Genomic DNA, 17,682 nt, shown 5'->3' on the forward strand with positions numbered 1-17,682 from the left:
GGACTCACCACGTCAGCCACCTTCTGAGTCAGATCCTCCAGCCACACAAGATGAAAACTCAGGTGTCTTCCTGGTTGGAGGATGAGGGCGCAGGCAGATGTTCCTGCGACCAGCTCTGTGCTGTGCCCAGTGTGAGCAATGAAGGTCTGCAGGCAGCGAGGGGTAGTTGTCCAGTGAAATCGGGTTTTCCTGAGTGGTACACATAGTGTTCTAGATGGTAGAGAAGCATAAATTTATCTTCTGTTACTAGGGTGAATATCATAATATTAGTCAAAGTATGATGGGGCAGGCAGACTATTGAGTGTTGTGAGTTTTTATAATCATAAACATACCTATGACTCGAAAACTATAATAAAAATGTGATGATTCTTTAAAAAAAAAAAAAAAGTTGTTCCAAGTCCTGTCCTGAGACTGTGCGCCCTGCGGCGATGCTCCCAATAAAGGTAGGAAAGGGATTAATTAGTGGACATCACTGAGCTCCTCCTGGAATGGGTGTGGCCAGAACTCCAAAAAGCGTGATCAGATAAAGCGCCACCAAGCAACGGAGTAGAAATCCAGAGAGGAAACAGCTCTTCTTTGCGGTTTTTGAGAAGTTTCGGGATCAGGAATCAGTGCAACCCTACCTCGATGAAGTCTCGGGGACGCGGCGTGCCCACAGCCTCAGCGGCCTGGGCAGGTCACACTCCAGGTCCCTGGCCACTCCCGGGGCTCAGATTTCGGCCTAGGGTCCCCAAGACCTTCCTCGAACTACAAGTTGTTGTCCTTCTGTTCTTTGTGAGTATCGCCCAGTGAGAACGCGGTGCCGGCGGTGCCCGGTGCGCGGGCGCTGCCCGGTGCGCGGGCGGTGTCCGGTGCGCGCGGTGCCCGGTTGGGCACAGGAAGCTGGACGCAGGGTGCCGTCCAGGCCTGGAGCGCACGTGCTTGGCGCTGGGGAAAAGGTCGGACGGTATAGGGGGACACCACTGTGGAGCTGTTAAGTCAAAATAACCAAGCTACAATCCATAGAACCACAGAGATTAGGTATAGAGTAAGGGAGCAGAGGCTACAGATAGATTGTGTTAGGAAAAAGAAATAGATAGTTACAGATGGATGGGGAGGGCTGGAATGGGGGGATCAAGTGAGGAAGGGGAGGGGAAAGGGAGATGAAGGGGGAATACAGGGAGAGACAGCTAAAATTAAGGGCCATTTCAGGGATAGTGTGAAAACCCTATACATTAGACGCTTTCTAAAATATATACATATATGAAGGCAATTCAAATGAAATTACCAGACAGAGTTCCAACTAGCCATTTCTTGTCATCAAGTGAAGCTTCTAGTACTGGGGTTGGGTTACATCTAATTAAATGTTGGCTAAAGGGATCCCATGGGAGTCCCCACACAACCCAGGCTGTTTCTAAGACTATAGATCGCTCTCCACAGACAGACAGCAAAGTCCTATTGCTGAAGACAACACCTACACAACTCATTGAACATGGAAAGTCCAACTGTGCCTGTATAGAGCTTTCACCACTACATGCTAGGGTCTTTTATACAGGAAGGTACTCTGCATGCTACCAAAGGAGAAACACAAACACTAACCCAGCCACAAACCCTTTCCTTTACCATGGTGTCCTTCCTGCCTGCAGCATATGCTAGGACAATGGCACAAAGCTTGTGGGAATATCTGATTTTACTTAAAGCCCACACCACGAGATGGAACCCATATCTGACACTGCTTGGGTGACCAAAAACCAGGGACTAGATAGCCTAGGGACCTAGGGAAAAACCAAATACTACTGTTACAAAAAAAACCCAAACAAACTAAAAGTAACAAAATTACTCTTAATGACATTCTGTTTTACTCATAGATCAGTGTTTTGCTCAGCCATAATTTATCATCAGAAAAGCTTCCTCCTGTAGCAGTTGGGAACAAATACAGAGACCCACAGCCACACATTACACAGAGAGTGAGAAACCTCAGAACACTCAATCCTGAATGGGAAGTCCCCATCATATCCCTCCCCTCAGGACTTAATGAACCCCTGGGAAGATGAGGTGGAAACAATGTAAGAGCCAGAGGGATTGGAGGACACTAAGAAAACAAGGCTCTCTAAATCACCATGATCAAAGCTCATGTGATCTCAGAGACCAAGGCAGCATGAACCGGGCCTGTACCATGTCCTCTGTATATATTATGGCTTCCAGTTTAGTGTTTTTTGTTGGACTCCTGAGTTTTTGAATGAGTGGGTCTCTGATTCTTGTGCTTTTTTTTCCCTTCTCTTCATTTGTCTTGTCTAACTTTGATGTGATAATTTTGTTTTATCTTATTATATTTCATTTTGTATTATTATTATTATTATTATTACTTAGAAGCCCATTTTTTTCTAATGAGAGTCAGAAAGGAAGTTGATCCAGATGGGAGGGGATGTAGAGAGTAATAAGGAGGAATAGAGGGCTGAGAAACTATAATCAGGATATGCTGTGGGATGCCCTTCTGTATGCTGTGAATGTGCGTTGCTTTTATTGGTTGATAATAAGGCAGTTTTGGCCAATGGAGAGGCAAGATAAGGTTAGGCAGTACAATCAAACTGAGGATGGAGATGAAGAAGGGTGGAGCAAGAGAGAGACACTAGCCAGCAGCTGAGCAAGGAGGATGTGTAGAAAATGAGGTAGCAAGCCATGAGCCACATAGCTAAACATAGTTAAGAATTATGGGTTAATTTTTTTTTTTCCATCACAGGCAATTTATTTTGTTCTATTAATTCACAGTTAATACCGAAAATACTTGGAAACATTTCCATATAATATTTGACACAGAAATCATCAAATAGAAGTATACAATGTTGACAGGAGGCAGTACATTTATAATTTATAACCCCAAATGTATTTATAAATTAGAAATGGAAAGATCTACAAATGAAAGTATGAAGGTTCACCAAAGTCATTTAATCTGTCAGTTTCTCATTCATTTTTATGTCTTAATAATATTCTATTGTATGAATAAACCACATTTTATTTCTCTCCATTATTTGATAGCTATTTGAGTTGTTTTAACTTTTTTACTATTAGCAACACACTGCTGTAAACCTTCATGTACATGTTTCATAGGTGCACATTTTCAGTAGTTTGAGGTTATATTCCTAAGGGTAGAATTGTTGAGTAACAGAGTAACAATGTTTTGCATTTTGACCAATCACCCGACTGTTTTGCCAAAGTGGCTCACCATTTTACAATCTCACCAAATCCTTGTTTTTAAGGCTCTGATTTTTGTACAAAAGCATTCAATCATTCTGTCAGACCAAACCAGGAAAAGTAAGCTATAGTTCAGAGCTGTTCTATTCCATTTACTATGCAAAGCCAATCTTGGCGTTTGCAACTCTCAGCCCTTTTGAGTATTCTTGCAGTGTTCACCTTTTCCTCCACCACTTTTTTTTTTCTTCTTTTTTTCTGGTTTATTTCTATCTATTACAAATGTATAAAAAATCCTCCATCAACACTGCTGATAGCAGCAGAACCTTGAGAAATATACCTTTGGTTTGCCTCAGAAAAGGAACACACATATTGTACTGTAAAGTTTATAAAATTGGCGCAAAACATTGTAATAATGTTACAATACCAGTTTTAAGAGTTCAGTGACTAATGGGGAGCCGATGGGATACATGCAGAACTGTGAAAGCGATCTCACTTAGCCAGCTGTACACATAGACTGTAAATCTACATTCAGATCATTTCTGAACTAAGACTATCATCTCAGTTTATCTGTTGAGGTCAACCAGGAAACCCTAGAATATACCTTGATTTTTGCAAAAAAACAAAATAGGGGGAGGGGTTTCTTCAGCATTTCAGTCCACGAGTAACAGTATCCTAACAGGCAAAGTGTTCTCTCACTGTCAACATAGAATGAACTGCTGCTGGAGGTCAACTTGGGCTTTAATTTGCATTAGCACTTACATGCATAGTAGTCTAAGTTGTTGACCTCATGACTTTAAAAAGTAACTCTAAAAAAGTAAAATGGCCCTTCTTGGAAGACTAAAGAAAGACATCCAGCCACAGTTGTAAAAAGTCTCATCAAAACAATATACCCTTTTATGAATTACGCCTCAATTAAAAAAAAAAAAAGTAGCCCCAAATAAGAAGCAGCTCTGAAAAAGAAAATATAACTTAAGATATTTGAAAAAAACAAGGTGAATACAGGTTCAAAAGTAATTAAGATATATTTTCTTAAGGCTATCTAGAATTAGGCTTTAAAGAATTCTACCATTTCAAGTTTACCACTAGTTACTAGATACCTATTTACAAACAAGATGTTCACCTTTTTTGTTCCTTTATCAAGAGAAAAATCTACCTTCAGACTATGAGGGTGGTGATGGGGAGGGACTAGAAAACAAGATTCAAACAATCCCATGCAAATATCACATTTTTCAAATGGAAGAACTCCAAACTGCACTAGAAGTTCCAATCACTAAGACACTTTCCATTGAAATGATTTAAGTACAACTACATGGCACCAAGGTTTAGGCCTAATATAGGCCTGACAACCAAGTCCTTGTTTTCTGGAAGAAAGGCCTCAAAAGTCCCACTCAATTCCATATAACAATACTTCAAAGATCAATTAGGTTTTCCTTTCCTTAATATTTTTGTTTTTGACTTCTAATCCTAAAGACTAGATTAAAACTTAGCTCATTTCCCAGAAGGCATTGCTTCCCTTTGCTCTATGAAAGAGTCCACCAAGACCTCTTCCTCAAAACCATCTAGCCCCCAGCCTCCAGCCTTTGCTTGTGATGCATCTTTCTCAACATCCTGAAAAGGTAATGTAGGTAAAATATGCTCATAAACATTAAAACTAGTTGTTAGAAAGACGTAACCAGCTTTATAATTTAAGTTTTAAAGCATAAATACTTGCAGCTTAATCTGCACTGACAATGATTGTCGAAGCCTAGAATTCAACATTTACAAATTCTCATTCACACACACAAAACACACTATTATCACACAACTTGTGTCTTGAGAGAATCTTCTGCTTTTTAAATCTTTGGCCTCCCAGTCAATCCCAAATTCAACCAACTTTTCCGAGTTCTGGTAGTTACCTGGACCACTGAGGCATTGCCACAAGACTTCTTCTCTTTTGAAACATCCTTTTTCTCTAGGTATTAGGATAGCTACACCAGCTTGTTTCTTCTGTGGTGTATGTTGGTGTGGGATTATCTATTGCTTGATTTTTCATGGATGTGATTAGCTTCTTTGGGTTGAATTTTCCCTTCTAGTGCTTTCTGTAGGGCTGGGTTTGTAGACAGGTATTGATTAAATCTGGTTTTATCCTGGAATATTTTGTTTACTCCGCCTATGGTGATTAAGAGTTTTGCTGGGTATAATAGTCTGGGTTGGCATCCGTGGTCTCTTAGTGTCTGCATGAGATTTGTCCATGATCTTCTACCTTTCATAGTCTCTATTGAGTAGTCTGGTGTTATTCTGATGGGTTTACCTTTATATGTTACTTGGTCTTTTTCCTTTGCGGCTCTTAATATTTTTTCTTTGTTCTGTGTGTTTAGTGTTTTGATTATTATGTGGCGAGGGGACTTTTTTTTTGGATCCAGCCTATTCGGTGTTCTGTAAGCTTCTTGTATCTTCATATGTATTTCTTTTTTTAGGTTAGGAAAGTTTTCTTCTATGATTTTGTTGAATATATTTTCTGTGCCTTTGAGTTGGTATTCTTCTCCTTCTTCTATCCCTATTATTCTTAGGTTTGGTCTTTTCATGGTGTCCCAAATTTCCTGGACGTTTTGTGTTATGACTTTTTTGTCTTTAGTGTTTTCTTTGACTGACGAATCTATTTTCTCTATCATGTCTTCAGTGTCAGAGATTCTCTGTTCCATCTCTTGCAATCGGTTGGTTATGCTCGTTTCTGTAGTTCCTGTTCGTTTTGTCAGGATTTCTATTTCCAGCATTCCCTCAGCATGTGTTTTCTTTATTGTCTCAAATTCATTTTTCAGATCTTGGAATGTTTCTTTCATCTGTTTAATTGCTTTTTCTTGGCTTGATTTGATTTCTTCCCATTTTTTGTTTGTTTTTTCTTCCATTTCTTTAAAGAAGTTTTTAATTTCCTCTCTAATGGAGTTTTTCATTTCCTCTTTAAGGGAAGTTTTTATTTCCTCTTTAAGAGAGTTTTTCATTTCCTCTTTAAGGAAAGTTTTTATTTCCTCTTTAAGGTAGTTTTTCATTTCCTCTTTAAGGAAAGTTTTTATTTCCTCATTGAGGGAATGTTTTATTTCTTCTTTAAGGGCCTCTATCATCTTCTTAAAGTCATTTTTAGGGTTGATCTCTTCTGTTTCTTCTGTCATGGTATGTTTAGGTCTTGCAGGTGTAGAATCACTAGGTTCTGATGTTGCCATATAGGTCTTTATGTTGTTGCCTGTATTTTTGCACTGGCGTCTACTCATCTCTTCCTCTGTGAGGTGCAGGTGGTGTCTGTGTCTGAGAGTGCCTCTCTTGTTCTAATTTTTAGTCTTGGTTTAGTAGGGTTCTTGGTTAAATTGGTGCTATTGGGCTGTTTCTTCAGGGACAGCTGATTTCAGTCGGTGAATTATATACTTATGATTCTCGTGATCTGGTTTGGTGACTGGGTAGTACCTTCTTCTGTGTTCCCAGGTCACGTTTTGTTCATTTGTCAACTCCTCAGCTGATCTTGTTTCTTCAGACTTCAAACTGTAGGCATCTGAATCCTCTCCCAGATGGGTTTCAGCTGAGCAGGGTAGTCTCACCAACACCTCCAAGTTGTTGGGTTTCACAGGATCAGCAGTTGGGCCCTGGGTTGTCCCCAGACGGAGTGTCCAGACTCGCCCTGGTTCCAACCCACGGAGATAGCCTCTTCCTCAGGTGTTGGGGCTAGGGGCGTCCCCGTTCCAAGCTGTGTCCGCCCCTCTCCGTCCCCGGGCCTGTCCACCCCTGTGGCCCACCGCCACAAGCCCACTTGTATCCACTTGTCTCCACAACTAGGCCTGTATGTCCCTGTCAGCTGCCGCTGGGTCTGTCTACCTCTGCGGGCGGCCAATGGGCCTGTATGTCTCTGCTGGCTGCCGCTGCGGGCCTACCTACCTCTGCTTGTCACTGCTGCCGGGCCCATCCACCTCTGGGAACTGCCACGGGGCCTATATGTCTCTGCCGGTTGCCGCTGGGCCTGTATGTCCCTGTCGGCCGCTGCCACCGGGCCCTTCCACCTCCGCAAGTCGCCGACCTGCGTCCGCCTGTCTGCCGTGTGGCCTGTCCACCTCTGTGGGCCGCCGCCAGGCCTGAATGTCTCTGTTGACCGCCGCCGGTCCTGTCCACCTCCGTCTGCTTATCTCTGCCGCAGGGCCTGTCCACCTCTGTGGACCGCCGCTGGGCCTGAATGTCTCCGCCAGCTGCCGCTGGGCCTAAATGTCCCTGTCAGCCACTGCCACTGGACCCATCTACCTCCGTGGGCCGCTGCCACAGGCCTACCTGCGTCTGCTTGTCTCCGCCATCTTCGAATTATGGGTTAATTTAAGCGTAAGAATTAGTTAGTAACAAGCCTGAGCTAATGGCCAAGTTTTCATAAATAATATTAAGCCTCTGAGGGATTATTCAGGAACTTGTGCACAGGAGAGAACCATCCAGTTACAAGGATATATTATTGAGGGAGAAAAATCTATAAAATCTTTTTTCTTTTCAATAAAGAGAAAAAAATAGAAAAAAGAAAGAAAAGATACATTTATAATTTATACAATACTCTTATTAATATGGGTCAGAGAAGAAACACTTCAACTGAATGATAACAATGGTAAGCAAGCAGAGCAGTACTTCATTAAAACATAAGTGCTTGCAATAGGAAGAGGAAAATCTTAAGAGCCTATGTGGTGGTGCACAGCTGTAATCCTAGCGCTTGGAAGACTGAGACAGAAGGAGTTTCAGGTTCCAAATCAGACTGGGCTACATAGCAAGGTCTTGCTGTAGAGGAAGAAGAGGAGGGGGAGTATTAATGATCAAGGCTTTGACTTAAAAGGTGGACAAAATGGAGCAGAATGAATAGAAGAAAAAGAATAATGAGGAGAATGGCTATAAAATACAAAAGCCAATAACACTAATATAGATAGCATATTTACTGAAAAGAGTAAGAAAAGGGTTGGAGAGAAGGCCCAGCTGTTAAGAATATTGGCTGCTCTTCTGGAGGGCCTGGGTTTGAGTCCCAGCACCCACATGGCAACTCACAACTATCTGCAACTCCAGTTCCAGAACATCAGCTACCTTCTTCTGACCTCCTCAAGCACTGCATACATATGATACATAGTCATATGCAGTCAAAACACCTGTACACATAAAATTAAAGTTTTTTAAAAAATTAAAAAAAAAGAATAAGACAATTTAGTAGCCCTTAGCAAAGCTCATTTAAAAAAGAGAGAAAAAACAAAAATTATAAAAATCAGAATTTTAGGAACTGGGTATCACTATTATGACCAATGTTCAAGAGCTTTACAAGCTGCTTTAATACCGTGATGTTAGAGCCTAGCTAAGGGAGACAAATACCTTGAAAATGTTCACTTGCTAAAACAGAAGGGGCCTGGGGAGGTGGCTCAGCGGTTAAGAGCACTGGCTGCTCTTCCAGAGGACCATGGTTCAATTCCCAGCACCCACATAGCAGCTCACAACTGTCTATAATTCCAGTTCCAGGGGATATGGCACTCTTACACAGACATACAAACAGGCAAAACATCAATGCACATAAAATAAAAATAAATACCATTTTTTAAAAAGTGTTCTTTAATTAAAAAAAATAACATGAGGAATAGAAAATATGGTGGCTGGTTAGCTGTGAAGAGCACTTGCTGTTCTTGCAGAGGACCCAGGTGTGGTCCCCAGCACCCACAAGGCAGCTCACAATTGCTCTCCAGGTCTAGGAAATCTAATGCTCTCTTAGGTGTCCAAGTGCACCAGGGATGCCTGCAATTCACTTACATGTATGGAGGCACACACACACACATATGAAATAAAATAAATCTTATTTTAAAAAGAAAAGGAAAATATGAATGATGCTACTGCTGAATGCTGTCAATCATTTTAAAAAGAACCATTAACTATTCTTATATAATTTCCCCCCAGAAACTTGAGTCTATTTTCTAAAGCCAGGATGATAATGACATCGGAATTGTACAAAGTCAGTACAGAAAAAGAAACTGATGGGCTAATATCCCTTGTCAATCCAGACACGAAAATATTACCAAATCAAATCAAGCAATATGTAAAAAAAAAAAAATCATGCCAAAGGTGGTCTAAGAATTCAAGCAAGATGCAACACTTGAAAGTCCTCAAATTATTTAATAACATGAGAGAGAAAAACCACAAGATCACCTCCACAGATACAAAAAAAAAAAAAAATCATCTGACAAATTCCAACTGCCATTCATAAGAATTCTTAGCAAATTAGGAGTGGAAAGGAGTTTAATCTGAAAGGGGCATCTATATAAAACAAAAAACAAAAACAAAAACCTACAACAGGCTCCAAGAGATAACTCAGCGGCTAATGGCACTGCCTCCAGGCCCAATAACCTCAGTTTGAACCTACGAACTCACATGATTGGAGGTGAAAACCAACTCCTGCAAACTGTTTCCTACCATCACACGAACTCTGTGGCATGTACATGTGTGCAGGCAACACACACACACACACACACACACACACACACACACACACACACACACACAAATGAAATAAATGTAATAAAAAAATGTTAAGGGGTTGGGAATTTAGCTCAGTGGTAGAGCGCTTGCCTAGCAAGCACAATGCTCTGGGTTTGGTCCTCAGCTCTGGGGGAAAAAATGTTAAGACTACCATAAATATCATCCCAAATGACCCAGAAATCTCACCAGCAGGTATGTACTCCGATAATAATACTTAATATTGGTTAAGAATATGACAAGCTTGTTAGCTTTAACCATTTCCATTTAATGTTGTACTAAGAATGAGTCCCAGCCAGGGCAATTAAATAAGAACTATAATTAAAAGGCATTAAATATTGGAAAAAGAAGAACTAATTTTTTTAGTTACAGTCAAAATGATGCCTACATACAGAATTCTAGATAATTTATAACTAGGTCATAATATACAAATGTAACAAGATCATAGACTACCTGACCAGTGCATGAAACTCAGTAACATTTGTATGTAGGTGTAGCAAGCAATTTCAAAGCAACAGAGTAACATTTGTATGTAGGTGTAGCAAGCAATTTCAAAGCAACAAAAGTGGTACTTTGTGTGGTGGTATTAGGGGAGAGAAGAATGGAATAGTGGTATTCTGGGGGAAAGTGTGTTTGTTCACCATTGTTGGGAATATAAATGTGTCCAGTTATGTGGGGAAATTGTGGAAGTCTGCACAAAACAAAAAGTAGAACTCGTATATGACCCAGAAGTCCTACTCCCAGGTTCAGGCTCAGACCATCAAAATTGGTGTATAAAGGGAATTTTGCTTAGGCCACCCTATAAAGAGACGAAATTCTATCATTCATGGACACATGGATGGACTTGGAAGACACCGTGTTAGTGAAATAAGCCAGATACACCAAAGGGAAGGAATGTAGCATGGTCTATGGCAGTGGCTCTCAACCCTCGTAAGGCTGCGACCCTTTAATACAGTTCCTCATGTTGTGGTGACCCCAACCATAAAATTATTTTCGTTGCTACTTCATAACTGTAATTTTGCTACTGTTATGAATTGTAATGCAAATATCTGATATTCCTGGTGGTCTTAGGTGACCCCTGTGAAAGGGGTCATGACTCACAGGTTGAGGAACTTTGACATATAGTATTGGATACAAAATCTCAGCACTTCAATTTTGAAGGTATTTGACTTGCAGGGGTAATCAAGCAGTGTACGCAAATGTCACTGTCTGGTGAATCTTGGCTTGTGTATCTGACCTGCTCTGTCCTGTTACAAACACGCCCCTGCATACTGTCCATCTTTTTCCTCCTGGCTATTCTTGGCAGTGAATGTCTCAAATGACTCAGTAGCAAGCGACGGCACAGGCTGTCTCCTAACCCTGGGAGTAAAAATCAAGGATACCTAGATGTGTTAGTCACCTCACGGGTGCCACCTACAGTCCCCACCCAGTTTCCCAATGTCTTCTGTGATCTTCAAACATCATGCTCTGTGACCTGGTGGGATGTGTGCTGAGAACACTCACCTAGAAGGCCAGTAGGATACAGCACTTGGAGCCGCTTCTTGTAATGGTGGTGTTATCTGAGCCCACCAGGGAGAAGCTGAGTGATTGGACAGAAGTCAGAGGTATTTTTTTTTCCCCTTGGTTTTGTTTTTTGGGTTTTTTTTTTTTTTTTCCCAGACAGAGTCTCTCTCTATTATGTAGCTCTGGCTGTCCTGGAACTTGCTCTGTAGACCAGGCTGGCCTCCAAATCACAGAGATCCACTTGCCTCTGCCTCCCAAGTGCTGGGATTAAAGGGTGCACCACCACACCCAGCTCCAGAAGTTACAGATTATTAATAAACTGAATACTTTATTTGAGTACCAGAAACCTTACTGAATTATCCCAGGCTTTGAGCAGCATAGTTCCTTGAAAAGTATGCATCCCCCCCTCCCTCCCCCCCCCACACACAAAATAGGAACTGAACTGATGGCTGGGCAGTGGTGGCGTTTGCCTTTAATCCCAGCACTTGGGAGGCAGAGGCAGGCAGATCTCAGTGAGTTCAAAGCCAGCCTAGTCTAAAAAGCGAGTTCCAGGACAGCTAGTGCTACACAGAGAAATCCTGTCTTGAAAAACAAAAAAAAGAAAGAAAGAAAGAAAGAAAGAAAGAAAGAAAGAAAGAAAGAAAGAAAGAAAGAAAGAAAGAAGGAAGGAAGGAGGAGGAGGAGAGGACGAGGAGGAGGAGGAAAAAAGGAAAAAAAAAAAACAAAAAACAAAACAAACAAAAAAAAACCTGTACTGAGACAAATGTGCAGAAGTTTGTGAGAAGAAGTTTGTTCAATGATATACTGTACTGGAAACCCAAAGGCCTGCAGCAGATTTAAAGTCTAACTCTTGTTATAATTTTTTTGCTTGTTTAGTCAAGACAGGGTCTCACTACATAGCTCTGGCTGTCACAGAACTCACTATATAGACCAGGATAGCCTCAAACTCACAGAGATCCTCCTGCCACTGCCTCCTGAGTGCTGGGATTAAAGGCATCACTAAGCCTGGTGTGTGTGTGTGTGTGTGTGTGTGTGTGTGTGTGTGTGTGTGTGTGTGTGTTCACGTGGTTTTGAGACAGGGTTTCTCTGTGTAGTCGTGGTTGTCATGGAACTCACACTGTAGACCAGGCTGGCCTCAAACCCAGAGGTCCACCTGCCTCCGCCTGTGCTGGCATTAAAGTGCATCACCTAGACCCGGCGATGCCATCTATTCTGTCATTTCCTGTCCTGGGGTCTCAGATATGGCCTGGCAGCATAAAAACTATAACAATAACAAATTCAAGAAGAGAAGAGGAGGAATCAGAGGAGAGAAGGAGGAGGAAGAGGAAGAAAAAAGAGGAGGAGGAAGAAGAGGAAGAAAAAAGAAAGAAAAAGAAGAAGAGGAAGAAAAGGTAGAAAGGGGGAGGAGGAGGACTCACCACGTAAGCCACCTTCTGAGTCAGCTCCTCCAGCCACACAAGATGAAAACTCAGGTGTCTTCCTGGTTGGAGGATGAGGGCGCAGGCAGATGTTCCTGCGACCAGCTCTGTGCTGTGCCCAGTGTGAGCAATGAAGGTCTGCAGGCAGCGAGGGGTAGTTGTCCAGTGAAATCGGGTTTTCCTGGGTGGTACACGTAGTGTTCTAGATGGTAGAGAAGCATAAATTTATCTTGTGTTACTAGGGTGAATATCATAATATTAGTCAAAGTATGATGGGGCAGGCAGACTATTGAGTGTTGTGAGCTTTTATAATCATAAACATACCTATGACTCGAAAACTATAATAAAAATGTTATGGTTCTTTAAAAAAAAAAAAAAAAAAAGTTGTTCGAAGTCCTGTCCTGAGACTGTGCGCCCTGCGGCGATGCTCCCAATAAAGGTAGGAAAGGGATTAATTGGACGTCACTGAGCTCCTCCTGGATGGGTGTGGCCAGAACTCCAAAAAGCGTGATCAGATAAAGCGCCACCAAGCAACGGAGTAGGAATCCAGAGAGGAAACAGCTCTTCTTCGCGGTTTTTGAGAAGTTTCGGGATCGGGAATCAGTGCAACCCTACCTCGATGAAGTCTCGGGGACGCGGCGTGCCCACAGCCTCAGCGGCCTGGGCAGGTCACACTCCAGGTCCCTGGCCACTCCCGGGGCTCAGACTTCGGCCTAGGGTCCCCAAGACCTTCCTCGAAATACAAGTTGTTGTCCTTCTGTTCTGTGTGAGTATCGCCCAGTGAGAACGCGGTGCCCGGTGGGCGCGCGGTGTCCGGTGCGCGCGCGGTGTCCTGTGCGTGCGGTGTCCGGTGCGCGCGCGGTGCCCGGTCCGGCGCAGGAAGCTGGACGCAGGGTGCCGTCCAGGCCTGGAGTGCACGTGCTTGGCGCTGGGGAAAAGGTCGGACGGTATAGGGGGACACCACTGTGGAGCGGGGAGAACTCGACGGTGAAGGGTGGAAGGTTCGATGGTGGGGTGGGGGTGGGGAACCCGAAGGGGCAGGGTAGGTTAGAGAAGTGGGCGGAAGATTCGACTGGGGAGGATGTGACGAGGCGCAGCTCCGGTGAGGGGACGGTGGGTGAGAGGACCCAGAGGTGGAGGGAGGGAGGGAGGTTCTGACCTTGGGTGGAAGGGATGGGGTAGGGGAGAAGGACCAAGGTGGGCCTCCGAGGGACGAGGAGGAAGGACCCAGCTAGCCCAGCAAAACCCACCGGGACACCATGCCTGGGGCGAGATGGGGCAGGGAAAGCCGGGACAGAGGGGGACCCGGTATTCCTGCAGGACCTACGGGGCTGAAAGAATTTAGATGTAGGGGCTGGAGGGTTGACCCTGCCCAGCTACTAGCGCGGGCCTCTGATACCTGTGGCTCCAGAACTCATTTCCAGTGTTGCATCACTGTTTTGTTTGTTTGTTTTGTTTTGGGGTTTTTGTTTTGTTTTTGTTTTTTTGTTTTTTTGTTTTTTCCCCCCAAGACAGGATTTCTCTGTGTGGCTTTGGCTGTCCTGGAACTTGTTCTGTAGACCAGGCTGGCTTCGAACTCATGAAGATTTGCCTGCCTTTGCTTCCCGGAGTGCTGGAATTAAAGGCGTGTGCGACACCACTGCCCCGCTTTTTTTTTTTTTTTTTTTTTTTTAAATGAAGTTTCTTGGATTAGAAATTTTTTTCCTTTAAAAACAGTAAAAGGACTTTTAGGGCAAGAATCCAGACTTTTCCTCTTCTGCTAGCACGAGATTACTGAGGGGAATTCCAGTTTCTTGGAGTCCATTGTTTCTAATTTCTAATCGTCAGAGAGGCACACCAGTGTCTCTAAAGAATTCATATATTAATTTTATTTTATTATATTCATTTTTGCCGGGCTGGTTACAGTTTTCTACCTTATGTTTTAGTACTTCACTGTTGAGGTGGAACATGCCTATGTCTGAAAAACGAATAAGTAGAATCAAAGTAGGAACCGAGGTTAGGACAGGTTCAGTTAGTGCCAGGCAGCCCTCTGTAAGAACCGTTTTTTCCAAACTCTCTTGGCTTTTAGCTACTTTGGGTACCTTTTTAGCTATTTGAAAAACAAACAAAACAGAACAAAAAGAAAGAAAAAGAGGATAAGCAGATCAGTGGTTGCCAGCATGGAGAGGTAGACCAAGGAGTGAGCGGTTTGTTATTTTTTTTTTCTTTTTGAAATTATTTTTTATTTCCTTTTTTGTATCATCAGCGAGTAACACTGTAACTGGTACATAAATAGATATGTATACTAGACAAAGAAATAATATATATGATTAACAATATTGCACTGAAACTAAATGTTGTATTGGGTTGAATGGTAGAAACATCAATGTCAAATCTAAGCCTGTATTTAATTCATTTATTTCTTTAGCCATTACAGTTCAAACTCAGGAGCTTCCTGTTTAGAAAACACAATATACAAAATAGTATTAATGAGCTTCACAGCCTAGTTTCTTCTCTCAGGGATTTTTAGACTACATAATTAACCAACAAGCTATATTCAAATTCTAACTTTAATAAGACAGACCTTTATAATTACATGTAGTTTTCTTCTTTTATACATTGCTATTATGACATTCCTTAACTATATACTGAATTGGTATAAATCCAATTTAGAAATTAAGAATATAATTTTATTTCAATTTTACTATTTTTTCCTTTTATTTTATTTTACAATGCCATTCAGTTCTACATATCAGCCACGGATTCCCTTGTTCTCCCCCCTCCTGCCCCCCTCCCCTTCCCCCCAGCTCACCCCCCATTCCCACCTCCTCCAGGGCAAAGCCTCCCCCAAGGACTGAGATGAGCCTGGTAGACTCAGTCCAGGCAGGTCCAGTCCCCTCCTCCCAGACTGAGCCAAGTGTCCCTGCATAAGCCCCAGGTTTCAAACAGCCAACTCATGCAATGAGCACAGGACCCGCTCTGTACCACTGCCTAGATGCCTCCCAAACTGATCAAGCCAATCAACTGTCTCATCTATTCAGAGGGCCTGATCCAGTTGGGGGCCCCTCAGCCTTTGGTTCATAGTTCATGTGTTTCCATTCGTTTGGCTATTTGTTCCTGTGCTTTATCCAACCTTGGTTTCAACAATTCTCGCTCTTATAAACCCTCCTCTTTCTCACTAATTGGACTCCCGGAGCTCCACCCGGGGCCTAGCTGTGGATCTCTGCATCCAGATTCCTCAGTTCTTGGATGGGGTTTCTAGCACAACAGTTAGGGTGTTTGGCCATCCCATCACCAGAGTAGGTCAGTTCTGGCTGTCTCTAGACCATTGCCAGCAGTCTATTGTGGGGGTATTTTTGTGGATTTCTGTGCGCCTCGCTAGCACTTTGTTTCTTCCTTTTCTCATGTAGTCTTCATTTATTATGGTCTCTTATTCCTTGTTCTCCCTCTCTGTTCTTGATCCAGCTGGCATCTCCCACTCCCCTAAGCTCTCTTTCCCTCGGCCCTCGCCCTAGGTCCTTCACTTGCTTGGTTAGTGTTACCCCAAGGTATTTTATGTCATTTGTGGCTATTGTAAAGGGTGATGTATCTCTGATTTTCTTCTCAGCTTCTTTGTCCATTGTATATAGGAGGGCTACTGATTTTTTTGAGTTGATCTTGTATCCTGCTATGTTGCTGAAGGTGTTTATAAGCTGTATCAGTTCCTTGGTGGAATCTTTGGGGTCACTCAAGTATACTATCATGTCATCTGCAAATAGGGAAAGCTTGACTTCTTCCTTTCCAATTTGTATCCCCTTAATCTCCTTATGTTGTCTTATTGCTCTGGCTAGAACTTCAAGTACTATATTGAATAAATATGGGGAGAGTGGACAGCCTTGCCCCGTTCCTGATTTTAGTGGAATTGCTTTAAGTTTTTCTTCATTTAATTTGATGTTGGCTGTTGGTTTGCTGTAAATTGCCTTTATTATGTTTAGGTATGTTCCCTGTATTCCTGATCGCTCCAAGACTTTTATCATGAAGGGGTGTTGGATTTTGTCAAATGCCTTTTCTGCATCTAGTGAGATGATCATGTGGTTTTTTTCTTTGAGTTTGTTTACATGGTGTATTACATTGACGGACTTTCGTATGTTGAACCACCCTTGCATCCCTAGGATGAAGCCTACTTGATCATGGTGGATAATTGTTTTGCTGTGTTCTTGGAGTCTGTTTGCCAGTATTTTCTTGAGTATTTTTGCATCAATGTTCATAAGGGAGATCGGTCTGTATTTCTCTTTCTTTGTTGTATCCTTGTTTGGTTTAGGAATCAGGGTAATTGTAGCCTCATAGAAGGAGTTTGGTAATGATGAGTATGTAATGCCCTTCTTGATCTCTTTTGATTGATTTTAGTTTGAAGTCTATTTTGATGGATATCAGGGTGGCTACATCCGCTTGTTTCTTAAGACCGTTTGATTGGAAAGTCTTTTCCCAGCCTTTTATTCTTAGGTAGTGTCTGCCTTTGAATTGAAGATGTGTTTCTTGTATGCAGCAGAAAGATGGGTCTTGCTTTCATATCCATTCTGTAAGCCTATGTCTTTTTATAGGTGAATTAAGTCCATTGATATTAAGGAATATTAATGACCAGTAATTGTTCATCCCTCTTATTTTTTGATGGTAGTGTGTGTGTATTTCTCTTCTTTGGGGTTTACTGCTATGGCTTTATCTATTGCCTGTGTTTTCGAGGGTGTATCTGACTTCCTTCTAGTGCTTTCTGTAGGTTGGAATTTTCCTTCTAGTGCTTTCTGTAGGGCTGGGTTTGTGGATAAGTATTGTTTAAATCTGGCTTTGTCTTGGAATGTCTTGTTTATGTCTTGGAATGCCTTGTCTATGATGATTGAAAGTTTTGCTGGGTATATTAGTCTGGGCTGGCATCCATGGTCTCTTAGTGTCTGCATTACATCTGTCCAGGTCCTTCTGGCTTTCAAAGTCTCCATTGAGAAATCAGGTGTTATTCTGATGGGTTTGCCTTTATAAGTCACTTGGCCTTTTTCCTTTGCTGCTCTTAATATTCTTTCTTTATTCTGTACAATTAGTTGTTTAATTATTATGTGGCAAGGGGACTTTTTTGGGGGGTCTAGTC

General features: G+C 42.3%; 1 protein-coding gene across 3 annotated transcripts in view; it reads left to right on the top strand.

The window, feature by feature from the left end:
- The first annotated feature begins 519 nt into the window (after window positions 1–519).
- Window positions 520–17,682, top strand: part of LOC102908997 (tumor necrosis factor receptor superfamily member 10B) — a 33,986-nt gene continuing 16,823 nt past the window's right edge. For 2 of the 3 annotated variants that reach the window (XM_006986382.4, XM_042285085.2), the window contains exon 1: window positions 13,099–13,353. In XM_006986382.4, the coding sequence (XP_006986444.3) occupies window positions 13,207–13,353 (147 nt within the window). In that variant the 5' untranslated portion in view covers window positions 13,099–13,206. Of the gene's footprint in view, window positions 775–13,098; window positions 13,354–17,682 lie in introns of those variants that run through there. The other variant, XM_076545278.1, reaches the window with a different exon arrangement.

Source organism: Peromyscus maniculatus, chromosome 9, assembly GCF_049852395.1.
Source record: "Peromyscus maniculatus bairdii isolate BWxNUB_F1_BW_parent chromosome 9, HU_Pman_BW_mat_3.1, whole genome shotgun sequence".
NCBI lineage: Eukaryota > Metazoa > Chordata > Mammalia > Rodentia > Cricetidae > Peromyscus > Peromyscus maniculatus.